General features: G+C 38.2%; 1 protein-coding gene across 11 annotated transcripts in view; it reads right to left on the bottom strand.

Annotated features, from left to right (window-relative positions):
* The window catches only part of KIF21A (kinesin family member 21A), a 152,738-nt gene that overhangs the window by 25,531 nt on the left and 99,357 nt on the right, over positions 1-27,850 (bottom strand). For 9 of the 11 annotated variants that reach the window (XR_012801633.1, XM_075599749.1, XM_075599748.1 and 6 more), the window contains 6 exons: positions 25,261-25,362; positions 24,991-25,156; positions 22,561-22,581; positions 19,380-19,440; positions 18,323-18,377; positions 4,941-5,158 (listed from right to left, as the gene is read on the bottom strand). Coding sequence is in view for 10 of the 11 variants with exons in the window: in XM_075599749.1 (XP_075455864.1) it covers positions 4,941-5,158; positions 18,323-18,377; positions 19,380-19,440; positions 22,561-22,581; positions 24,991-25,156; positions 25,261-25,362 (623 nt within the window). In the remaining variant the exon portion in view is untranslated. The remainder of the gene's footprint in view (positions 1-4,940; positions 5,159-18,322; positions 18,378-19,379; positions 19,441-22,560; positions 22,582-24,990; positions 25,157-25,260; positions 25,363-27,850) is intronic. The other 2 variants (XM_075599751.1, XM_075599755.1) reach the window with 1 other exon arrangement.

The raw sequence follows: 27,850 nt of genomic DNA, 5'->3' as shown, positions 1-27,850 counted from the left end.
CTAGGAGCCCTGCCCTGGATCAACATCCGTCCCATGCTTACTTATTTGGTATACCTTTCTGAAAAGATGTTGTGATGGCGAAAGGGTAACCAGGCCATCAATCAAGGTATTTTGCCCAGCTGGTTACCTCAACCATATTTGTGGGTTTAGAGTGTCGGCTCTTGGACCCATTGGTTATACATGAAATGTATGTGATTGTGCACCAATAAAGAATTTGTGTGTGTTTTACCTTTCCAAGAGTACCAACCAGTGGAGATCCACAGGCTATGAGTTTAAAGGGGGGGTTTGCAGTAAAAGTGTTGTCACATTGTGTCTAGGTAGACAGGGCCCAGAGTTGCTGTCCACCCCAAAAATGTATCCGGGAATCAAGTCAGATTCCTGGAGACATCTAGGCACAGACCTCTGGTCAAAATCCTCCCTTGAAAACAGTTACGCGACTCACCGCCAAGTTCCCCGCTTTAGCACAGACCAGAAAGGTAAATGGGGCATAGGGATGTGAGGCATCCCTGACAGTCAAGGGGTCCCTAGGTTAAGGGGAATACCCAGTAAATGCCCAGGTCCCCCAGAACCGGTATAGAGGTTCCGGGGGGTACTCAAATCAGCTACAAGATTGTGAGGGGACTTTTAAAAGTCCAGTCCTAAGTATTGTATAGAGTGTGGGTAATAAGGCTAGTAAGAAATAGCGTGCAGCTTCTTATTCTATTTCCCATAACCAAAAGACTTAGGATATTTTTAAAGTGTATATTTTAGGGAGCAGTGTGTTTTAAAACATATGCTTGTGCACAGAATAATGGTCTGAGACTCTCAGACAGTGTCACTGTGTCTACTCATACAGTGGGGATCAAAACCCAGAGAGGAAGTCTGAGGTCTCAAAACCATTTGGACAGGGGGGCAGAAGTCAAGTACCCACATCATCAATGGAAGCTCTTTGAATTTCCATTTGGCCCATCAGACTGGCTGGGGCCCGTCACCGTGGGGGGGCATTGAGGGAATCAAGGGCCAGAGATGCCAAGATTCCCATGCCCCTTGGTTCATTCAGATTTCCAGGTAACAATGTGCATCCTACCAGCTTGTCTCTGATTAGCTGCAGAGATTTTTCTCAAGCTCCTGATTAGGGGGGGGGGGGGAGGGGGCACACACTAATTTATTTATGTCCTGTTCTTCTCTCCAGAATTGAACACAGGTAGGTGAACTGTAACCAATGATTTTTAAGGTGGCATCAGTACCTCTCTTTATGCTGCTAATACCAAAGTACAACCCAAATCCTGCTGGCTTTCCCCATTGATAGCTTACTTAAAAGTAGGTAGACATGATGACTTTAAAGCAGTTGACACACTGCCATTAATCATGTATTCTGACGAAGCAGTTTGTGATTCAAGGGCATTACATTAACTTCCATACTCTTGATCATTATTATAAATCGAACAAAATAATTCATGATTTTGGCAACACCAACCCCTTCCTCTGCCACCCCTCCGGAGCTTCAACTGTTGTAGTCATCAAAAAAAAAGGCATACTTTCCCTTCCATACAATTGGTAAGATCACTAATGAAGACATTAAACAGTACAGGTCACAGTACAGGTCACAGTACAGGTCACAGTACAGGTCACAGTACAGGTCACAGTACAGGTCACAGTACAGGTCACAGTACAGGTCACAGTACAGGTCACAGTACAGGTCACAGTACAGGTCACAGTACAGGTCACAGTACAGGTCACAGTACAGGTCACAGTACAGGGTACAGGCCACAGTACAGGCCACAGCACTCCACTGGTCAACTCACAAACCATAGTAACGCAGACAGTGACCGAATTCCATAAACCTATGATATGCATAAAAAGGCCTCATTTGTACTGTTATATAAAGTACTATTACTATGCAACGAGAAATTAAAAAGGGGACTCTCCATTTCCTTGATCAGTTTTTATCCTTAGGTCAGAAGATGTAGTTAGAAGCAGGAGCACAGCCAGGATCCAAGATGAAAAAATAAAAGATTCCAGGGCAACTCCAAATATCAATGAATTTATTGAATGTAGCTCACAATGGAAGGTGAAAAAACGCACCAACCCGTTTCGTCCGGGAGGACTTTATCATTGATATTTGGAGTTGCCCTGGTATCTTTTATTTTTTCATCTTGGACCCTTGCTGTGCTCCTGCTTCTACCTACATCTTCTGATCTTTCCTTTAAGGACTGCACGCCTTGGGAGTGACTGGACTGTCCTGGCAAGATACTGGCCGGTAATAGGCAACATCCCTGCATTACATTACCTCATGCTAGTACTACTGATTATATTATATATTATTCCCTTGGGAAGAAAGCATTAAGGGCCATTTATTGTGGTTGTCGGGTGAACAGCATTAGGTTCCTATCTCCCTTGGTCATTCAGTGCATGGATTGCCTTATTGTGGACATTTATATAGCCCCATGGACATTTATGGAGTCAAATTGATTATTCAAAAAGGGCATATATGTGATTTGTGAGCACCATCTCATCCACCTCTTCATCATTAGGTCAGCTGTGTGTATGTCAACTTTTACCATTTACGGAATCTTAAAGTGCCATTCCGTTTGGCTCCGCAATGGGGGATGTCACCTAAAAACGTGTGTAACCAGACAAATATTGTATCAAAGTTATTTTATGTTAAGTTGTTTCAGAATCTTAGATGTTTAGAAGATTTTCAATTATAAGCTTAAGAGACCAATCCCGTCTCCGTTCGGCTGTGGCTGCTTCAACTTTTTTCAACTAAGAGAACACAATACATGCAGATTTTGTGGATTACAATAACATTGTAGAACGATTGCAAAACTAGAATTGTTTTATACCGTAGATAGTGTTAAGCATCAATTGCATACTTGCATACTTGCATTTCTACACTCCCTGATCAATTGCAGCAGTGATTTGATTAACCTAAGTCTGTAAGACAAAAGGAGACTTTTGGTTACATCCATTGATCAAATAATGACAAGCCTGCTAACCAACATCAAGGTATGTCTCAGTAGCAGTATGTATGCAAGTAAAGTGAATTTACAGGGACCTTACTGGGAGATTATATACTTTGAACAGGAGGGACTAACCTCCCACAATATGCTCAATAGGGTGTGATTAATGTATTTAGCCAATCCACACGTATCTGCTTATTGAGCAGCTTGTGGGAGGTTAGTCTCTCCTTTTCTAAAATCTAAATAACTGTTCAAAACCACACACAGTAAATGCGGACAACCTAATGTAAACAGCGAAAAATGTTAAACAGCATTTTTTTTTTAGTAAATTACACACAATAGCTCTGGACATCCCTACAGAAAGGATGAACTAAAATCTGGCTGTTTTGGAAACTGCCTACAATCGCCACCACTGGTAGGGAACCGCTATTGCAAGCGGTTTGAGACTTATGGTCATTTGAACCTTTTTCGATCAATGCAAAATTGCAAAGCTAGATAATAAAAATTAAACAATACACTTTTTGTTTTAAAGATAAAGATTATGGGGAAAGGACACCCAAAGATGCAGGCAACCAGTGACAGAAGAAAGATTTGCTGGATACTTCTAGAATCCCAGGGGAAGCCATTATAAACAGTCTTCTATACTCCAGAGGTTGGACTTTAAATCTGGAAGCAGTGCTGTTTTAAGTTTTCCAAATACAAGTTCCCCAACTTGGATTTTGCGGTTTGTTAGGTACGTGCAAATATAGAAAAGTGAGAAAGCAGTACATTACCTTGCCATATTATTTGTATCTTGAAGTTCCAACAGTCTCCAACAATATTACAGATGTTGATGCAAGTAGGATTCTAAACCTATCCACTCTCCATTCATATTTACAGCAAAAAAAGCTGCCTTTAAATCATCTTTTTACTCAGAGCACAGAAGCACTTAGCAACTTGTGCTTAAAGCGATTTATTGCTTATTTTAGCCACCAAACAAACGCTCATGCAACAAACATTTCGGGTCATTAAAACATGCATCATACTGTTAGATGTGCAAATTTAGTACCATGTGATGATAAATTAATTTCTCCAAGGCAAAATACAGATGGGTGGAGATGAAAGACTCATTGCTGACAGCTTTAGGGTGTCATTTGCAATATGGTATAAAACAGTCATAAATGCAGTGCAGCAAAAAGCATTCAGCTCAAACATTACTTAATAGGCTGCTTGGGTTAGCATGTATCAAACTGCTGAGGATCAAAGAAACCATTATCAAGGCATACTTAGAGAGCATTGTTATCTCTTAAGTACTGTATTTCACACCAAAGTGTTTACACACAAGCAAAGACAAAAGTAAAATGCAGCATATGTGCCATGCCTTTAGCACAATTAAATAGATAAAAGACAGAATATGCTTCTAGTTATTCAGTTTCAAATTGGAAGTTTTGTTTCATCCAAATGATTGCCTAGTCAGTCCTGTACAAAAAACCACAATGTACAATTACAGTAGTGTCTTTTTTTTTAAAGCAATTTACTGAAAGGTGTTTAGTGAAGGGTTATGGCTGAATTAATGAGTTCATGTTTTAAAACATGCTTACAATACATAATGGTGACTTTTCAGTCAAGCACTGTAGTTACAGTATTTCTATAACTTGACTGCTAAGAAACACTATCATCACTATAATGAATTGTAGTTGAAATATAGGTTTACCAAGTCTCTTTAAATTAAATGTAAAAAAAAGACTTATTTGTTTAAACTAGAGTTATACTTTCTTCCAGTTATTGAAAGATTCATCAAAAAGTAATTACTTGCATTTCTGCATTAGAAAATCAAATGTTGTGAATGTCATTATATAAAAAGTGGAGGACCGCTCATTAAAAACGTCCGATCCGTTATTTTTGAATTCTTGGAATTAATAGAACCTGTTTTGCTAATCTCATGCACAGTATGTTAGAAAACAATGAAAACATTCACCACAAAAGCCGTGTCTGTTAATGTTGCAAGGACAGACTTACATGCTGCCTATTTTAGAAGGTAAGCCAGATGGTGGGGGTAGGAGATCTTTTTCCCTAACAATATCGCCACTTGTCTCTGTGTTCAATCCAGTCTCTTGCACTTCTGAAACTGGTGGAAGATAACTTGGCAAAGGATTTTCTCCCGTGCTGAGGTCTGGGGCTGATTCACCGCTATCTGCATAAAGCAATTCCAATTGAGTTGTTGTTCTCCTCCGAGCCTGTATGTATTATAAGAAATAAGATTACAAATACCACCTAAGAACAAAGGACTCGATAGGAGCAACCTGTGTTTGCGCTTTTTGGAGGCCGTGTCCTCCCCCTCAAGCAACAAAGAGAGAAAGGATTCACCCTTGTCTGCACTCAATCCATAAAATCAGATCTGGAAAAAAAACTAACAATATCCTGTAACCTTGAAGGTATTTCTGTCAAACAGCATTTTGTTAAACAGCATTTGACAGAGTAATTCTATCTGAAAAAAAAAGTCTTCCATCATAGAAATAAATCTATAGAAAATGGTCTCCTGTGATAGTGTGCACTTGTATAATGTGTGTGAATAAAATCAATTTTAATTGAAAAAAAAAAAGAATAACAAAAATGGTAGTACTGAACACTTGGGGTCAACAGGACAGACAGCTATACATATAATGAATCGATCCAGTAATTTAGGGCACCGATCAAGAAACAAATGCTCCAGTAGTTCTGTGTCTAAGAAGGTATCCTGCCTCAGTGGCTGATTAATTACCTAATCAGTCGGAGAGTGGAATAGGCTGAGAAGAAATAGTTCTTTAACAGGTATCTGTGTATATTAGGTTTATGGAACACAGCCTAATTCAGGCAGGTAGAGTACCCAGTGTGTCATAGTTTGATTCCACATTCAGCGTATGTTCAACCTAGCAGCTTCTGCTGATGAGCTTAATCACCACTGTAACACGTTGCTTGTTTGCTGAATAAGGCTAATATATCCAAGCCTGGAATTTAAGAATAAACAAGGATAACCTGGGTGGTAAGGGATAAGAGGTGAGGCAGAGGGAATGCCCCATCAATAATGGTGTATAGGCTTGCATGTCCTGATCTGCATGACTGGTTGATTTCAAGTGCTGGTTGTATCAACTGTGCAGTTAGAACTAGAAGGAGTTTGAACAAGGAAGGGGTTAAACAAGGTATAGTATATTGAAGTACAGTTTACTGTTAGTACTTATAAACTTCATAGTTGCTACAATGAGCAGATTGAAAATACCACTCAATGCATATCTTGCCACATGTATGTGCACTTGGAGCAGCTGCTCCAAGGAGCATACCTCTGTGAGAAGTGTGAGCAGGTGGTCTCTTTAGAGTCAGAGATTGCTGATCTGAAGAGGAAGCTTGCAATATTGAGGGATATTGACAATCTTGAAAGGGGTTTAGTGCTCACTGAGCAGGCCCTTGCTTCGACTAGTGGTGCAGATAGTGGCACTGTTAGTGAGGAGCAGGTAGGTAGCTGGGTAATAATTAGAAGGGGAAGCAGGGGCAATAGGGAGAGGCAAGCCAGTTCTGAGCTGACCCAACCCAATAGATTTGCCATGTTGAGAGAAGATATTGGGAGTGTCAGGGCAGAAATGGCAAGGCTGGGGGAGACTGATACCTCAAGCAGCCTCCAGCACAGAGGGGACTCAAGATGCTCATATACAAGAAAGATTGTGGTGGTAGGGGACTCCATTATTAGGAAGGTAGATGGGGCAATCTGTTGCCGTGACCACATGAACCAAACAGTTTGTTGCCTCCCGGGTGATCGGTTTCGGCACAATGTGGATTGGGTAGACCAATTGTTGGGAGGGGCTGGGATTGGCCTGGTGGTCTTGGTACATGTTGGCACCAATGAGAAAGATGGAGGGTCCTAAAAATGATTTCAGGGATGCAGGCCATAAGCTTAAGGCAAGGACCTCCAAGGTAGTATTTTCTGAAATACTAACACTGCCATGCGCTACCGCAGGGAGACAGTCAGAGATTAGGGAGGTTAATGCATGGCTAAGAAAGTGGTGTAGGAAGGAGGGTTTTGGAGCTCTGGGACTCCTTTTCTGAGAGGTGCCATCTTTATTCTAGGGACGGATTGCACATCAATGAAGAGGGATCTTCTGTGCAAGGGGGGAGAATGCTAAAAAGGTTGGAGGAGGTTTTAAACTAGGATGGAGGGGAGAGGGGAATTAAACAGATAACGAACTAAAAAGAATAGATGAGGAAACAAGGGGTTATGGAGGTAGAATAAGGGCAAGTGCGAGTTTGACAAGCAGCGACACAATCATAGTAAATACAGATAATACTAGAAAACTTCTAAAGACTAAATCAAGTTGGCGCAGGAAGGAAGAAGATAATAGTACAGGCTAAAAAAAAAAAAAAAATTACAAATGCATGCTTGCTAATGCAAGAAGCCTGGCAGATAAAATGGGGGAGCTTGAATTAATAGCTACAAGAGAGCAGTATGAGATCATAGGTATTACTGAAACATGGTGGGATGAAACTCATGACTGGGCAGTTCATTTAGAGGGTTACTCCCTTTTTCGGAAGGATCGAGCGAATAGAAGAGAAGGTGGAGTATGCTTATATGTTAAACCGGATCTAAAACCTATAATAAGGAAAAATGTCTATTAAGGGAAAGATGAAAATGTAGAGACCTTATGGATAGAAATTAGCCGTGGAGGTAAATGTATAAAGAAAATGTTTGTAGGGATATGCTATAAACCACCAAATATCTGTGAGATTGAAGAAGCTAAAATACTTTTGCAATGGAGAAGGCATCAAAACTAGGTCATGTTTGCATAATGGGTGACCAATTATCCAGACAGACTGGGGCAATGAGATTAGCATTACAACAAAAGGAAACAGGTTTTTGGGGGTTCTTAAAGACAATTATAGGACCAAATTTATTGAGGAACAACCTAGGATAGGGGCAATACTGGATTTGTTCATATCAAACAATGTAGGAGTAATAGCAAATATTCAAGTCCTGGAACATTTGGGTAACAGTGATCATAACATGGTCTCCTTTTAAATAAATTATCAAAAAACAGATTACTTGGGTTCAACAAACACCTTCAACTTTAGAAAGGCAGATTTGAATAAACTGAGGACTAATCTACAAGTAATACATTGGGATGATGCTTTTGCAGGGAAAAATGTGGAAGATAAATGGGCAGCCTTTAAAACATTGTTAGAAAAGCACACTTATTAGTAATACCCTTGGGTAATAAGTATAAAAGAAATAAATCAAAAGCAATGTGGCTAAATAAACAGATAGGGGAGGAAATGGAGAGGTAGCAGGCATTTAGATTCTTGAAGTCAGAAGGGATGGAGGCATCGTATCAGAATGATAAGGAATGTAACAAAAATTACAAAAGGGGAATCAAATAATCAATTTTTGCTAATGAAAGGATTGCAATAGAAAGTAAGATCAACCCTAAAAAATTCTTCAAGTACCTTAAAAACAAAACAAAAAAAATTAGAAAAGAAAATATAGGAACCTTTCAGTGTGAGATGGGCAGGCAGATTATTGGAGATAAAAAAAAAAGGAGAGGTATTAAACAAATTCTTTGCATCTGTGTTTACTAGGGAAGAATCAATTTCAATAGTAAGTCCACAGGAGGAAGCCACAACATCCATATTAATGAACAATTGGTTAACTGAGGAAGAAGATCATAGGCGGTTTGATAAAATTAAAGTAAATAAGGCACCTGGCCCCGATGGCATACATCAAAGAGTTCTTAAGGAGTTAAATTCAGTAATAGTCAAACCATTGCATTAAATAATAAAGGACTCAATTTCCACAGGTTCAGTACCACAAGGTTTGCATAAAGCAGATGTAGTGCCTATATTTAAAAAAGGGAACTAGATCACAACCGGGGAATTAAAGACCTGTAAGGCCAACTTCAATAGTGGGGGAACTACTTGAAGGTTTAATACGGGATAAAATTCAGGAATACCTAATGGAAAACAAAATTAGTAATAGTCAGCATGGATTTATGAAGGATAGATCATCCCAAACTAACCTTATTTGTATATTTGAAGAGGTAAATAGGAATTTAGACCAGGGTAATGCAGTTGATGTGGTCTACTTAGATTTGGCAAAGGCTTTTGATATGGTTCCACACAAGAGGTTGGTGTACAAAATAAAACAAATTGGACTCAGTAAAAATATATGCACCTGGATTGAAAACTGGTTGAAGGATAGGCAACAGACGGTTGTCATAAATGGAACTTTTTCAGGTTGGGCCAAGGTCATGAGTGGAGTACCTCGGGGATCAGTACTGGGACCCCTGCTTTTTAACTTGTCTATTAATGACCTTGAGGTTGGCATCGAGAGCAAAGTCTCCATCTTTGCTGATACTAAATTGTGTAAGGTAGTAGAATCAGAGCAGGATGTCATTTCTCTTCAGAAGGACTTGGAGAGACTGGAAACTTGGGCAGGTAAATGGATGATGAGGTTTAATACAGATAAATGTAAGGTTATGCATTTGGGAAGCAAGAATAAACAGGTAACTTAAACAGGTAAATTAAATGGGGATAAATTGGGAGAATCCTTGATGGAGAAGGATTTAGGAGTGCTTGTAGACAGCAGGCTTAGCAATAGTGCCCAAAGTCATGCAGTAGCTGCAAAGGCATACAAGATCTTATCTTGCATTAAAAGGGGAATGGGTGGAAGGGAAGTAAACATAACTATGCCCATTTACAAAGCATTAGTAAGACCACACCTTTAATATAGAATACAATTTTGGGCACCACTCCTTAGAAAAGACATTATGTAATTAGTGAGAGTGCAGAGAAGAGCCACCAACTTAATAAAGGGGATGGACAAGTTAACTTATGAGAGGCTAGCTAAATTAGATTTATTTACTGTAGTAGATAGGTGAGAGAGAGAACCCAATTTAGCACTCAGGTTCACGCTCTGAAGATAAGTGAATGGTTTAAAACATAATCTTTATTAATAACAATATATATTAAAAAATGGTTGATAGAACGACTTACTGAAGGTAGGTAGATTATTCCCTGGATCAACATTCTTCCCATGTTTACTTATTTGGTATATCCCTGTATACCTTTCCTTTCTAAAAAGATGTCCAACTTTTTTTTTAACAAATTTATTGTATCTGCCATCACAGTTTCCACGGGTAATGAATTCCACATTTTAACTGCCCTTACTGTAAAGAACCCTTTCCTTTGTTGCTGGTGAAATCTTTTTTTCCTCCAACCTAAAGGGATGACCCCGTGTCCTTTGTACTACCCGTGGGATGAATAGTTCTTTTTAAAGCTCCTTGTACTGCTCCAGAATATATTTGTATATATTTATCATATTCCCTCTTAAACGCCTTTTTTCTTATGTAAATAAATCTAATTTTGGGATAATAGGGGAGCCCCTGCTGCAGCCACAATTGGATGATGTTGTGAACGGTGCTTTGGGTGTATACAGTAGTAGATAGGTGAGAGAGAGAACCCAATTTAGCACTCAGGTTCACGCTCTGAAGATAAGTGAATGGTTTAAAACATAATCTTTATTAATAACAATATATATTAAAAAATGGTTGATAGAACGACGTACTGAAGGTAGGTAGATCCTGAATAAAATAGCCGTGTTGGCTCCGGATCAAGCTTATAAATGTACCAGAAGTTTTAATAAACGGCTGGTATCATGTTAACACAGAATTCCTGATGTGGACCTGTGTGGAGAGTGAGTACTCCAGGTGTGTCCGGTTATGTACTGAGTCTACAAATCACAAAGTTGGTATCTCAATCCTAATAGGTGATAGTAGATGTGACTTATAGCAGCTAACATACATAAAGAGCAAATAAACTATGTACATCAGTTGTAATTTATTCATACAGTTATGCTCCCCTGTGTAGGTCTGTATATCCACATTAGCGTCAGAATGACCCCAGGTGACCCACTGAGAATGATATCCAGGGGTGTAATGACCTATATAACCTGCGTAGTCCTAGTCATAGGTAAGTAGCTTGACTAATATCCTGGGGGGTACGATGGGGTTCCAATACAGGAGACACTATTTGTGGGAGACAGACTAGTACCATATACTTATATCAGAGGGTGAGATAGTAGCAGAGACTGAATGGTAAACCTCCTTGATGCTGTGTAAAGTGACAAGCACAGCAAGGCAGCTGCAGTGTTGCTACAAGTGAGGTTTCTCAGGGCATAATCGTATCGGAACACTGTCCCTGTAAACACTGATAAACGAGGATGAGGGTGACCATCGGGGCACTTATATCCTATATATATCTGCACGAGCAGACTGCCGCAACAACTCGCGGTGTTGGTTTCATGCGGAGGCAGTAACTGATCCGCGTGCACGTGTCTGGAATGAGCCGACGCGCGCGTTTCGCGAGAGCTTTGTCAAGGCGAATGGTAAGTATCACTTACTTACCATTCGCCTTGACAAAGCTCTCGCGAAACGCGCGCGTCGGCTCATTCCAGACACGTGCACGCGCAGATCAGTTACTGCCTCCGCATGAAACCAACACCGCGAGTTGTTGCGGCAGTCTGCTCATGCAGATATATATAGGATATAAGTGCCCCGATGGTCACCCTCATCCTCGTTTATCAGTGTTTACAGGGACAGTGTTCCGATACGATTATGCCCTGAGAAACCTCACTTGTAGCAACACTGCAGCTGCCTTGCTGTGCTTGTCACTTTACACAGCATCAAGGAGGTTTACCATTCAGTCTCTGCTACTATCTCACCCTCTGATATAAGTATATGGTACTAGTCTGTCTCCCACAAATAGTGTCTCCTGTATTGGAACCCCATCGTACACCCCAGGATATTAGTCAAGCTACTTACCTATGACTAGGACTACGCAGGTTATATAGGTCATTACACCCCTGGATATCATTCTCAGTGGGTCACCTGGGGTCATTCTGATGCTAATGTGGATATACAGACCTACACAGGGGAGCATAACTGTATGAATAAATTACAACTGATGTACATAGTTTATTTGCTCTTTATGTATGTTAGCTGCTATAAGTCACATCTACAATCACCTATTAGGATTGAGATACCAACTTTGTGACTTGTAGACTCAGTACATAACCGGACACACCTGGAGTACTCACTCTCCACACAGGTCCACATCAGGAATTCTGTGTTAACATGATACCAGCCGTTTATTAAAACTTCTGGTACATTTATAAGCTTGATCCGGAGCCAACACGGCTATTTTATTCAGGATCTACCTACCTTCAGTACGTCGTTCTATCAACCATTTTTTAATATATATTGTTATTAATAAAGATTATGTTTTAAACCATTCACTTATCTTCAGAGCGTGAACCTGAGTGCTAAATTGGGTTCTCTCTCTCACCTATCTACTACTGTATACACCCAAAGCACCGTTCACAACATCATCCAATTGTGGCTGCAGCAGGGGCTACCCTATTATCCCAAAATTAGATTTATTTACATAAGAAAAAAGGCGTTTAAGAGGGAATATGATAAATATATACAAATATATTCTGGAGCAGTACAAGGAGCTTTAAAAAGAACTATTCATCCCACGGGTAGTACAAAGGACACGGGGTCATCCCTTTAGGTTGGAGGAAAAAAAGATTTCACCAGCAACAAAGGAAAGGGTTCTTTACAGTAAGGGCAGTTAAAATGTGGAATTCATTACCCGTGGAAACTGTGATGGCAGATACAATAAATTTGTTAAAAAAAAAGTTGGACATCTTTTTAGAAAGGAAAGGTATACAGGGATATACCAAATAAGTAAACATGGGAAGAATGTTGATCCAGGGAATAATCCGATTGCCAATTCTTGGAGTCAGGAAGGAATTTATTTTCCCCTTATGAGATATCCTTGGATGATATGACACTGGGTTTTTTTTGTTTGCCTTCCTCTGGATCAATAAGTAAGTATAGATATAAGATAAAGTATCTGTTGTCTAAATTTAGCATAGGTTGAACTTGATGGACGTATGTCTTTTTTCAACCTCATGTACTATGTATCTATATAACAGATGTGAAGCAGCTGACAGTATAGATCGCTAGAGTCTGAGCAGAGAACTGATTTCCTTATTAACAGTGGTAGTGGGGCCGCAGACCCAACCAGAGCAGTTACCACACACCCCCCCTTGTCAAGTACTGGATCGGTGCTGACTGACAGCCTTGGTTCTTAGAACACACGTTCTTCCAGTGTACGCCTAATTGTTGCTACAGCAGAGTGTTTAAGTAGCGTCCTGATGTAAAGGAGACCATGGTCACATGTTTAGGGCAACAAATGACAAAAGCATAGTATCTAAATTCCTCAAATTGTTCTTGTGTTCCCTGCCAGAGGATAATGATGTCATCAATATACCGTGACCAAAGGTCGACGTGATAGGTATAAATGTAAAAGTTATCACTGAAAACAAGCACTTCCTCCCACCAACCCAAGCACAGGTTGGCATAGGTGGGGGCACAGGTGGTGACTTTTTATTTATTTTTTTAAATCAAAGAGTAAGTAGTTGTGTGTAATGGCGCAGAGGGAGACCACGCATACCATGGACCCTGCCTCTGACTATAATACTTTTGCCATCTGGTCACCTCGAGGAAATCAGATCTGATTCCATCACATACATATAGAAACCGCCACACTCTTGGCAATTATGACTGGTCACATATAGGCTCGACGTGACAATGATCAGGGTCCATGAGTCTTTCAAAATTAGAGCGCACGCTATATCTTTCCCCTGTTCATGCTAATCTATATGGATTATGAACACAAAATAGACACTTCAGTTTTTTAAGAGCACCTAAACATTAAATCACAATTGATACGACTGAACCCAGTACCCCTGGATTTAAGGGGAACAACTGTATTGGTCATGTTCACCCACCACTGAAAAACCGTATGAAGAAATTACTGTTCTTCTGAAATCAGTCTCTACAGGGATCAGGAAAATTGAATATTACTGCCATGTGTACTTTTGATTAACAATATTGAATCTACTTGAATTACCATTAGAAACTATCTAAATAAAATAAATGAACAGAACATACCTCTGTTAATGTACCATCTAAATTGCTCTATTAGATACCATGCTTTTGTCATTGGTTGTCCTAAACATGGGAACATGGTCTCCTTGACAACAGGATGCTATTTAAGTCCCCTATGCTGTAGCAACAGGTAGTTGTATCCTGGAAGAAGTATGCATACACAAAAAGATCGGTTCTATGTATATGCACTGACGTCAGTCAGTGCCGATCCATTACTCAACAAGGGAGTGTAGTAACGGCTCAGATTGGGTCTGCGGACCCACCGCTATTAATAAGGAAATCTGTGCTCTGCTCAGACTCTAGCTATCTATATAGTCAGCTGCAACACATCTGTTATGCGCCATTATTGATAGGGTATTCCCTCTGCCTCATTTCTGATCCCTCCCCACCTCGGTTATCCTTAAACTCCAGGTTTAGATATATTAGCCTTATTCAGCAAACAATCACCTCGTTAACAGGGGTGATTAAGTTCACTGGCAGAAGCTGTTGGGCTGCCCATACGCCGAATGCGGGATCAGACAATGACACACAGGGTAACCCAATACACAGATACCTGTTGAAGAAATATTTCTTCTCAGCCTATTCCACTCTCTAATTAATATGACCTAATCAGTCACTGAGGCAGGATACTTTCTTAGACACTGATCTAGAGACAAATGCTCCAGTAGTTCTGTGTCCTGAATTACTGAATCTTTTAGTCAGTCTGTATGTATAGCTGTGTGTCCTGTTGACCCCAAGTGTTCAGCACTACCATGTATATTATTCATTTCAATTAAAATTTATTTTATTCACACACATTATACAAGTGCACATTATCACGGGAGATTGTTTTCTATAGATTTATTTCTACGAAGGAAGACTTTTTCCTTCAAATACAACAACACTGTCGAAAGTGCTGTTTGTTAACAATATCCTGTAACTTGAGGTTTTTCTGAGAGTCCTTTTCCAGATCTGACTTTATGGAGTGCAGACAAGGCCGCATGAAGCTTCTCACTTTTTTTCCCGTAGCTATAAACACTTCTCCCGTTGCATCTTTGCTCTTTCACAAATTTACATACTTGGTAGAGGCAAGTGTATTTTCTCTTCTATATGACCTGTGCCCTCCCTTAAATTATATACAAATGTTGAGTCATTTAATTTGTTTAAAATGGCAAATACTATTATTTGCGCTAAAAAAAACAGTCAAATAGATGCATGGCACCACAACTATGCACTTGTCTGTAATTACCCTCTTTGCTTACAATAGTATTTCTGCATTCACATATCCTAGAATTGTTTTAAATATTAAAGAATAAAAATAACTTGTAACCTAAAATCAATAATTAGCCATGTAATAAATATGGTCATTCTTGTAGAAATGTTCTGTTGAGCATTGCAATTACTATTTAGAACACAACCCTCACAGTATATCAACATTTACGTAAGACCATTCAAGTAACAAACCGCTTTAGCGGAATGTACACACACACAATTATGTTAATTCCCTGGGATTCCTACTGGTTCCTGAAATAAATGTACAATCGTTTCAGTGAAATCACAAAGGTGTGTAAAACCATGGAAAAAAACCTGAGAAAAATATAAAGCCGCATTTGTAATATGGAAATATAAATGTGATATAAAAACAAAAAAATGTTTTAAAAAAAAGTACAGCTCAAGCCCCTAGGTTGCGTTATATCTGGGATTGCGTAAAATTTTCACCGGCAGTTATTTTTTTTTAAACCTCCATTTTGTTGCGCGAGGACCTTATCGGCATCTCTCTCCTCACATCATAGAAGCTTTCCTCTCTGCAGCCGTCCACGTGCTCTCCTCCCTTCTTCTCTGCAGCTGTCATGTGCAGTTTTTTTTTTTTTTTTTAAACCTCCATTTTGCCGCGCTGGCATCTCTCTCCTCACTTCGTAGAAGCTTTACTCTCTGCAGCCGTCCACTTGCTCTCCTCCTCTCGTGTGCAGTCTTTTTTTTTTTTTTAAACATTCAATTAAATGCTTTGACTAACGGACACACAAATTGAACATTAGTACATTTTGTATTAGACACATGCAGGGATTGAACTCAGGACCTTCAATTCTAGGTTCTATTCCTGTATGATATTGTATAATTAAAAATTTAAATAATGATTTATAAATGATTATTTTATTTTTATTATATTGTATAATTTATAAATGAATAAATAATAATAATATATAAAATAATTATTATTATTAAGTAATAATTAATTATTAATTATTTATTAAGTATCAATATGTATTAATAATTATTATTAATGATTAAATAATAAATTAATAATTATGAATTGATTATTTATTAATACTTAATTAATTATTCATTATTATTTGATTATTAATTATTATTAAGCATTATTAATTATTTATTAATTACTCAATAAATAAATATTAATTATTGCTTATTTATTAATAATTATTATTAATCGATTATGTATTAATTACTCAATAAGTAATAATTATTAATTAACAATTCATAAATAAATAATAAGTATTAATAAGTATTCAGTATTGATATAAAAAAAATTAAAAATTATTATAAATCGATTATTTATTAATTATTCATTAATAATTAATAATAATTATTTATTTATTTATGAATTAATTAATAATATTTATAAGTATTCAGTATTGATAATAAATAATTTATTATTAATTTATAAATTATACAATATAATAAAAATAAAATAATCATTTAGAAATCATTATTTAAATTTTTAATTATACCATATCATACAGGAATAGAACCTTTCATATGCTAGTGAAGCAAACCTTACCCCTACACCACACTGACTGTGTGATGTCACTAGAAATTAACTTAAGAGTGATCAGAGTACCCTCTCCTTACAGAGGATAAATATATTTATAGGGCATCTTTTGTCACACCCAGCCTATGATGTAGAGGTAAGAGGTATGGCATTGGCAGTGGAGTTCATGAGTTCAATCCCTGCATGTGTCTAATACATAATGTACTAATGTTCAATTTGTGTGTGTCCGTTAGTCAATAAAGCATTTAATTGAATGTTTAAAAAAAAAAAATAAGACTGCACACGAGGCTGCAGAGAGTAAAGCTTCGACGAAGTAAGGAGAGAGATGCCGGTAAGGTTCTTGCGCGGCAAAATGGATGTTTAAAAAAAAAAAAAAAGACTGCACATGACAGCTGGAGAGAGGAGAGCACGTGGATGGCTGCAGAGAGGAAAGCTTCTATGAATTGAGGAGAGAGATGCCGGTTCTTGCGCGGCAAAATGGAGGTTTAAAATTCGGGAGCCATGCTCGGATCACGTTCTAACGGATCGCGCTATAACGGGTTTGAGCTGTATGCACACAACCAGGTTCTCTTTCTATAACTATTTGTAGTGATTCTTTCCTTTTCATCTGCTTGCAGCACTCAGTATATCTGCTTCTCTAGCCTATACCGATGTCTATTTTTTGATTAAATAAAGCTTTTTTCTTTTACTAATTGCGCTTGGATTGTTTATGGAGAGCAGTGACCGCCAAGATTCTGTTTTTCCTCTTCTATCTGCTGTTAAGTTCATTATCTCCTTGACATTTACGGACATTTATTCTATATGAAATTTTTCAACATTAGTCGTACAAGTTGTTTCTCATAAACCATGGATGGACGTTGTTGGAACACTAACTTTTTGGGATTTGCATAATATTTTTTAAGTCGATATGGTTTGATCAGTTACAAAATGTTTGTTTTATCTTCTGGAAGACGTTATAGGAATTTGATTTGGGTGATTTTACCCAATTTTGTATTATTTGATCCAAGAATTGGAGGGGAAAAAACATTACTTTTCAGTAGCTCATTGATCTATTGGTACCCCCACAAAAAAAGTTCTAGTTGCACAATAGTACCGTATAATAAACTTTTATGAAGTACAGTAGATACAGATTTTTGGGGGTTTCAATCTTCGATAACATTATTTACCTTCATAATGGAAGGGGAAATAAGGAGCTAATACAGTGTATACAGTGTATACAGACATACCCCGCATAAACGTACGCAATGGGACCGGAGCATGTATGTAAAGCGAAAATGTACTTAAAGTGAAGCACTACCTTTTTCCCCACTTATCGATGCATGTACTGTACTGCAATCGTCACATACGTGCATAACAGCTGTAAATAACATGTGTAACAGGCTCTATAGTCTCCCCACTTGCGCACAGCTTTGGTACAGGTAGGGAGCCAGTATTGCTTTTCAGGACGTGCTGACAGGCGCATGCGTGAGCTGCCGTTTGCCTATTGAGCGATATGTACTTACTCGCGAGTGTACTTAAAGTGAGTGTACTTAAACCGGGGTATGCTTGTATATTATATTTTTACAGCTAACTAGCTTTGCTTCAACTATCAAGCTTACCTTGCCCTTGGGTTTGACTTCACCGCACAGTTTCAGGAGATCAGAGGATAATGAACTAAGCAAAAAAAAAAAGGGGACCAGTTTTAAAGTGCATCTATGTACACAACATCAAAAACACCTGTAAAATATTGTGTTTCGAGTGTGGAATATGAAATGCATAACCTCGTTCCTCGCTTTTATTTTTAAGCAGGGCATCGTAATCATAAACACTGGCCAGGAATTCTTTCATGGAAAATATGTATTTTTTTTTTTTTTAAAGCTTAAGTAAGAGATCAACGGCAACCATTAGTGTAATGACCAGTCCTCATGCTATCTACACCCCAAGCATCCATACCCCCAAACCTTAAAGGGAGCAGATGTGCTGCTGTATCATACTCCATCCCGCGTTACACTCTGTCCCTCTAGATTGTAAGCTCTCATTACCTTCTGTACCTGTTTACACTGATATGTAGGTCATTCGGTTTATGTAATGGATGTCCCTCTCTACCCACATTGTACCGCACTGTGGAATATGTTGGTGCTTTACAAATAAATAATAATGATTTGTGAATCCAGGATTATTATGGGAAAGCAGAGTTCCTTCAGAAGATCTTTATTCTAACTCTGCATTCACTCAGAAGCATGGAACCCCGCAGGGTTAATCCTCCTGAGCAGTTTACGGTCTACGGACCGCGAGATCTGCGGCCGCATCGGAAAAAACTGAAAATCGCTGCACCAAGAACAGTAAGTCTTTCTACATCTGTATGCGCTCTGGTCCAATATTATCTGTGATTTCTAGGTTCTCGTTCAGTTCACCATCACACATATCATAAGTTTGTCTTTTAACCATGTTTTAAAAATATACAAGTGCTCAAATGGCATATTGCAACAGCCTCAATTGCAGTGCTTTAACATACGTCTACAAAAACTGTAATATGTTCTATTAAAGTACATTAAATAAGTAATTCCAACAAAAATTTACATATAAAAAAATAAAATACTTCGTACATTAAAAAGGAAATATATTGGTTGCAGGCTGCGGGAAGAAAAATCCCTTCGGTGTTCATATATAGCATACCTGCCTTCTGTTCCAGGGCTATGCAATGCCCCCTCCTCGTCACTGCTATTTTCTGCATTTTCTTTAAAAAAAAAAAAAAGTAGTTTGGAATTGGTTATTTATAATGTAAGCAACTAAACGGCTTGCTACAATCTCTAATCTTTTATGTGTCCGACTCTACAAAATACAAGCCCAACATATCCAGGAGGCGATGTGTAATGTAGGGATTTCAGATCTGAAATGGAATGGATTGTGTCCCTTTTTTCCAAAGCACAAACAGTTGGGGGATTCATGAGATGGTTAAGGGTTAAAGTTGCTATTCTAAACACACTATGTGTAGCGATGTTATTGCACACATACATTGGACCCTTTAAAAGGTTGAGCTTTAAGGTGGAACGGTCAAACAACATGGAAAATTAGAAAAAAAAGAAAATGTTATTTTAAAAAATCCACAATTGTAGAGCTATTTAATTTTACAGATCACTATTGAAATGCTTAATAGTTTGACAAATTTGATAAAAAACTGAAAGAAGCTGTGTCATTTTTATCGTGCATCATTACATATTACATTATACAAATGGTACAGTATTAAGATTTCCTATTTCAATGAAATTAACTCCTTTACCCTTAAAACCAGAGACAGAACATGAAACACAGACAGAGCTCAGTGCTACATCCATTGACACAGATACACGGTACAGTATATATAAAGATATATATATCTTTTGAATAAAATCTTTTAGTTTAACTCTTTGGCCAAAGTGTCGTAGGCCCTTGAGCCCCTCCAAGGCAGACCACGTCTCAAGGGTCCTAACAATAATATAAATTCTTAACCTGTACATTACCAGGAAGAATGATTTATAATAAATCTGTCAAAATTAGAACTATGCAACTAAGTGCAACTCTGTTCAGCTGGTCCTAGCTGATTTGGAGGGTGGCTCCTCCTTCCCAGGTTTGAAGCTCACCCCCTCGCACTTTTGGATGGTTAAAAGCTTTTGGATGGTTAAAAGCTCACTCCACTTCACCTTCCACAGTCATGGAAACCTGCACACAGTTTGATTGCGACAAATCTAATAGAGTGCTTTTCCTGGTATTGTACAGGTTAATAAGAGCTTCAATCAGACTTAGAACTATGCAATAAATTTTGACAGATTTATTATAAATCAATCTTCCTCGTAATGTACAGGTTATTAAGAATTTATATTAGTGTTAGGACACTTGAGACGTGGTCTGCCTTGGAGGGGCTCAAGGGCTTACAACACTTTGGCCAAAGAGTTAAACTAAAAGACCATTTTATTCAAAAGAGATATATATATATAGATATATATAGATATATATATATCTATATATATATATATATATAGGCACTGTACTGTGTATCTGTGTCAATGAATGTGGCACTGAGCTCTGTCTGTGTTTCATGTTCTGTCTCTGGTTTTAAATATATATTGCCATGCTCAGTAGCACTCCTCTGTGACACCTATACGCATAATATATATATATATATATATATATATATATATTTTTTATAATTTTGGGGGTCCAATATGAGCTTATAGGGTTTCGGTATGTAACTCCTTTACCCCCAAGGCATCGCCTAATGGAGCAAATATGTAGTTGCAATGAAGGGCAATAGAAATGCAGCACTGCAACCCTCAATATCGATCAAGAGTAAAATACAGCTGTTTGAATTGCCATTTCGTGCAACGAGCCCACCTCAACCAGAGTACGTCAGAGGTGGTTTCCGGAGAGCAGCTTAAAGAAGCAGTTTGCCCTGATCTCTTGCCTAGTTGAAGCGGTTCTTGGTTTTAAAATATGATGCCCAGTTAAGGAGATTACAGTTTGAAAACTTAAGTGTCTAGGAGGTTAAAATTGGTGCAGCCTCCAAGTTCCCATGTTAACCTCAGACACGAGCAATAAATATATCAGGATTTTGAACACTATATTTGTATTTATTTATTTTTCGAAGGAAATGCTCAGGGAGCAGGATACCGACATTATATGAGCTAAACTTATATAGGCTTCGGTGGGGAGAATTGCTGCTTTAATGCTTTTTTCTTCATTTGTCAATTGTATGATGATATGCCAATACCATCAAGCAAAAAAACTGTAGCCTCTCTACAACACACCTAGCTTTTAAGTATTGACACCCCTCTTCATATTAAAGCTGCAGTTCAGTCAATATCCTGCATGTGTGTTTTTTTTAATAAATCAGTTCTGTAGTAAGAAAAAATACTTTTAGCATTTTCTGTTTTTAAAAAAACAACTTTGAAAGACCAATTTTCTTGTATTCTATTTTAACAACCATTTGCTAAGGCACTGCCCCTTCATGTCCTGTCACACCCTTTGTCAGCCCTGCCCTCCCTCTTGCACATGTCAGTGCAGGAGTGCTCATGAATATTCATGAGCTTCCACTGAGTGACAGAAGCAGAAGAAAAACATATGCCAGCTCTAATGATGTCACCAAATTTCGCCGATCAATACATGGAGAACGAATTGACCTGCAGCTATGCAGTTCTTTAGGTAAGTAGAGATTGCCCACATGAAACTATTGAAGTAAAAAAAATAATTAAAAAAAAAAAAAAAAAGACTGAACTGCAGCTTTAATGTACCAAAGAACCAAATTACATTTATATTGAATAATCTGGATCAAAAATAAAAATCTATTTGCAGCTCACCTATACCATTAGAGATGCAACAGTTTTCTTCAATTGTATCGCTTACCTTACCTTGTAAGTGTAATGTGATATGCATTGCAGTTAAAAAAGGAACAAAGGTTTGATGTACTTCTATACATTGTAAAGAAGGTTCAAAATGAACACTGCTATAAAACACATTGTGTTAAGTTGTGTGCTTTATTATTTCTAAGACAGTTGAAAGGATTAATATTAGATGTGATATCAAAGTAAAATCCTAATGAGTTATTCATTAGGTTACAATGCCATAGCTATCTTAGGTTGTAACAGTTAATGATGCAAAGTTTTTACAGTATCGGAAGCAATATTATCAGCATTCAACTGTTAATATTTTACACAATTCAAACAAGATGAAGTTTAAAGTTTGTAAATATAGGGATGTTCTCAAAGTAAGACATGCAATCGGTGCACATTCTCAGAAGGTCTGCGTGGTCTTCTGGTTAGTGCTTATGAATAATTAGTAAGTCATGCAGTTGCACAACACACAAGAAGCTAGATATACTTACCCAGTGTAATGCTATCTAGGTCTGTGTAAGTTAGAGCAACAAGGAAACAAAAACCAACACTCCAATCAAAACAGATCCATTTGCCAAAAAAACAACAAAACAAACAAAACATTTAACCAGTTGTATTTACTTAAAGATCATATGCAAGGGGGAAAAAAAAAATAACTTTACGGGCAATGAAACGGTTTTTAACCAGAAAAGATCCAATGCCGTAAGTAGTGTGTGAAAAGATTAGACATAGCCCAATATAGTCATTCTATTCTTTTCTGTCCTGATATAGAGTTTTCAGGACCGTCGGTCTTATTTTAGGGGTGCCGTTTACTTTTTCTTTATGTTGCAAATACTTTTATCCACACTTTCTTAAATTATCTAGAACGTTGTCAAAGGCAGGTATGTACTGCACATGTCAATTGTACATTACTCTTTTCTAAGGCTGCAGCCCCGCTGGCTCTGACTGCGCTCATGCTTGAGAGCGGTGCCGTCACCAGCTCTCCAAGCATGAGCACCGGGTTTCCTGGCTATTTCGCAAGCGCGCACAGGAGGGCGTTGTGGGCAAGTTGAGCGCGCTTGAAAGTTATCTTGGTAGATTTTTTTTGTTTACTCAAGCGCCAAGCTTGAGTGAGCGTGCGTGCCTGCGCACCGGGTGTGCGGGGACTTAAAGTACACATATAGATTTATGTAAGTAAAATCGGCAAGCATCGCGCGCTCAGCACTCTCTGCGCCAGCGGGGCCACAGCCCAACACTGTTTCAGTAATTTGTGTGCGTATGTGTGTGCACATATATGTATATGTAATCTGTAACTTCTTGCAGTGAAAATAGGAACTATTTGCCTCATCTTTTGAAAGCAAGCAGAGGTGTTACAATGTTATGATTAATCCTCTGTTGAAAATCTGCATAATAACTTTGTTAATGGAAACAAATTAGACTATTAGCAGAAGTCTCCAAAAAAAGCTTCAGCTAAACTGAAGGGGAAAAACTTGCCGGAGCAGCTTTTGCATTCTTTACCACTTCATATTCTCTAGCTGCCCAACACTTGTTACATCGTAAATGAGGTTGATAAAAAAAAAAAAAAAAAAAAAAAAAAAAAGAAAGACTTATGTCCATCAAGTTCAACCTATGTTATATTTAGACGACAGATACTTATCCTATATTTGTACTTCCAGTATATTGATCCAGAGGAAGGCAAACAGAAAAACACCAGCGAAATATCTAATATCTCATAAAGGGAAAATTAAATTCCTTCCTGACGCCAAATATTGCCAATCGGATTATTCCCTGGATCAACAGCCATCCCACGTTTACTTATTAGGCATGTCCCTGTATCCCTTTCCTTTCTAAAAAGATGTCCAACAAGTTTTTGAAGATAGTTATTGTATATCCCATCAGTCTCCATGGGAATGAATTGTTAAATACATTGAGACACGTACATCTACTCTGACAGCAACATGTAGCTTTTTATGCAGTTTAATCTACATTATTAATTGCTTAAATCTGCTATAATCTCCCCCTTTCTGTGTGGAGTCTGTATGGAAGGGATCCAATTGCAATATTTTCACTATCACTGGAAAAAATTATCTGAAAAATTACTGTAAAATGTGTCAGTGTCATAAGGAATGAAATGTTCTAGTTTTATGCTGCTCGCTTAATATACATAGTTGTGTATGTTTTCTTTACATTTTACAAAAGAATACCTTACATGTGATCTTTAAAATAAATGCGGAATAGATGCTGTAATGAAGCACATTACTATGCATGTAAAACATTTATTGTGTTGCATAATTCAATAGAATTACTGAGTGTAAGATTTTCTCTCATCGGTACCAAGAAAACACTAATTTACAAACCGTAAGTTTGACTTTTGTTCAAAAAAAAGAAATATTTAAAGATGCATTTTCAATAACAGGAAAGCCGCTCTTACTGTATAGTCTGTAGAAAACGCAGTGGTAGCCAAGACTATTTTAAATCCAGTTTTCCAACATAAAGCCACAAGGGTTTGCACAATGAAAAAAGGTGTTTGGGATGCAAAAGGAAATGGATTGATGCACTTTAAAAATAGGTCTCTCTTTAATGAAGGTTTAAAACAAAACAAAAAAAATCAGACTTCATTACCTTTCCTCAATAGCGAAACAGATGTGGCTTTTATAATTGCAAACTTTGTACTGTGCATACTTCAGGATCAATTGACACACTTTACTATAGTCACTAGTTTTGTCTGTAAATTATATAAACTATAAACAAATAAATATTATACTGACTGACATGTACAGTAGTGAAATAATGTATCAACTTCCACTTACCAAAACGTAATGAACTACAGCATTTATTCAGAAAAGTGATGTCACTTAACTTTTTTTTTTTTTGCACTGAACATGCATTAATGCAAACTGGCATGCACTTAAAAACATGTCTAGGAATAAAACAGAAATAACCTTGTAAGGCATGACCCAGCAGAGCATCAAGTTCAGGATTCAATTCCGCTTTTTCCTTTAACATGTGAAACAAGAGCTGATTTTGAGTAGAGCTGGTTATTTCAGTTTGTTTAAGACGCCCTTCAAGAAATTTAACTTGGGCCTCTTTCTGGGCTGCTTGTAGACCCTACATAAAGAAGGAACATCAGTAGTGTGCACATTGTAGCAGAAACATGCCATTTTTAAGCACATAACCTAAACTACCATAAAAATACAATAAAAGATGCTTACCTTGTTGACAGCCATTAAAAGAAAATGGTCAAGAAGGTAGCGTGCTTCTGTCAGAGTGCAAGAACGAATAATCGCAGTTATGTCTAATGTATCAGCTTCCTCCTAAGGTACGAAACAGATAGAAAAATGTACCACATCCACCTCTTATTCATAGGCCCACATTAAGTGTTTTATTACAAAAACAAACACATTGGAGACAATGATTAAAATAATCTTATATAATGGATTGTATGAACACAGACAACAACATTGTACTAATTGGAGTCCCCCCTGACTTATTAGCTTCGTTCGTCAAGTAAGGGAAAGTGGCTTCTGACTTTTAAACAAGCAAAAAAAATGTTTACAAGGTCCTGGTCACATTGGGCAGTAGAAAGCGGCAAAGGATGACATCACAGCTTTCTATTGGCCCACGTGACTCGGGACATTTGAGCTGCCATTATGAAATGCAGGATTACTTCTTTAAATACAAACTACCAGAGTAGTAACTACGTGTTTTTGCACCCAGTGCAAGTTCCATCAACTGCGCCCCCCCCTCCCCCAGCACACCTGACAGACTGAAGGTCCATATGAAAATGAAGTAGGTAAACACTAAATAGTGTTGTTGGACGATAGGGGAGCACAATACGTGAATAATATGTGGAAAATAAATAATATAGTGTGATAACGTTTAAACCAAGTGAAATATCAGGACTGGAGGAGTCTTTAGATGTTAAACTCACATTCTTCCAAATCAATAAAAGCCTTTCCAAAACAGTGGCAATGGTGTATTGTTTCTCAGTGGATGGGTCTTTTTTCAAAGTGGGGATATCACACAGGGTAAACAGGGGTCAGGATGTGGAGAGAAATCAGATAATAGTGCTCACCAATATATAACAGAAAACCTTTATCTAATAAACTGGTGGAATAGCACTTACAATTTGAACATAAAATACAGGCATGTAATAAAAGCGAGTGCAGCTTGTTGGGCTCTCACCCCATCCTATGCTTGGACTCTCTCCCATAGCATCACTTCCGGTACGTGGCGCTCGTCTCGAGTGAATGCAGGAGGATTCCCAGAACAGCTGATGAGGTAGGGAGTGTGTCTTCAAGCTCCTCGCATCGAGACTACGCGTTTCGCATCATTCGCTTCGTCAGGAGTTATGACTCCGGACGAAGCGGATTTGGAAGAATGCGAGTGTAACATCTAAAGACTCCTCCAGTCCTGATATTTCACTTGGCTTAAACGTTATCACACTATATTATTTATTTATCACATATTATCCACGTATTGGGCTCCCCTATCATCCAACGACGCTGCATCAAGAGGGAACAACGAGCACCGTTCCCAAGAAAGGTTTTTTTAGAGCTGCATTATTATTAATATTTGATATTCACTTTGTCACTAGTGTCACAATTTACTTATTTATCATCCCTATACATCACTTTATTTGCACTTGGTTGTATTTGATTGCACTTATTGCCATTTCCTCACAAGGAGTGCTGTTTCTATTATTTCTTGTAAAACACTACATAGCGCAATATGCTTAAATTGGGTCTCAAATAGTAGGAATTCAATAGAATGGGACTCACATTTTCTAAATTTAAAACCAGCAGATCCCACAATAAATGTGGCTCTGGATCATCGAGCTTCACTTCCTAGTTTAGGAGACGGTTAAGCTCTGGGTGTCATGTTCATTTCCTCAGATAGTAAACAGCATAACGACACTGAATGTGGCTCTGAATCTTACAGCTCCACTTCTTGGTTCAGGGGATGATCAAGGTCTGTGAGGATACTCTCAATGCTCTCAATAAGAAGAAACATAACCATAGTGCGAACTGTGTACTGTATAATAGTTAAAGTGTAATACAAATAACAGCACATTTACATAAATGGTGCAGGCATGTACACATAAAACTATAGATGAGTGGCATATGACAGCCTCACACCACTCACCTATAGATGCAGGTAAATTTCCTCCCCACTGTCAGTTTTCATAAAAGGCTACCATAAAGGAAAATGTTGACAATATCTGTATTTTGTGATACAATTTTAATGCACTAACATTTTATATTGACAAGTATTCTGAAACTAACCTCTCTTTCTCAGGCCAAAGATGTTTAACGCCTAAAAGCTGGTCAATGTAAAATAGTTAAAAGAGGCATCACAAATGGATATATACAGATATAGCAGATGTTATTGTACTCGCTGGCTCATCAAAGTGGGACACTAAGGATTCCGCTCTTGGGTCTGGCTGGAACTCACCCTTACAGAGCTATTCACTTTCCAGACAAGCCCTACCTAAACCTGAAATCAGGTATCACCTGCTTCTTGCTGCCTCCTGTGCAGCTCTGGCCTGATTGGCTTCCTGTACTATTTAGCTGCTGCTTTTCCCCCAGGAAGTTGCTGGACATAAACTTTGCAATCCCTGTTGCAAGTAACTGTGCTTGTCACAGACTCCTCTGTTTGGCCTGGCTTGCCCTCCTTGTGTCCGAGTCTCTCCCTTCTGACCTCCTGCTTCCAAGGCTTCCCTGCTCGGTAGCCTCGGTGCTACTCCTTGTTCCTGGCAGTCTTGTCTCCGCCGCGCTGAAGCGGCTCGCTGATGTCCTAAGT

Source organism: Ascaphus truei, chromosome 5 (assembly GCF_040206685.1).
Source record: "Ascaphus truei isolate aAscTru1 chromosome 5, aAscTru1.hap1, whole genome shotgun sequence".
Lineage (NCBI taxonomy): Eukaryota > Metazoa > Chordata > Amphibia > Anura > Ascaphidae > Ascaphus > Ascaphus truei.
The sequence above is the reverse complement of the archived record's forward strand: the minus strand, read 5'-3'. Positions and strand labels throughout refer to the sequence as shown.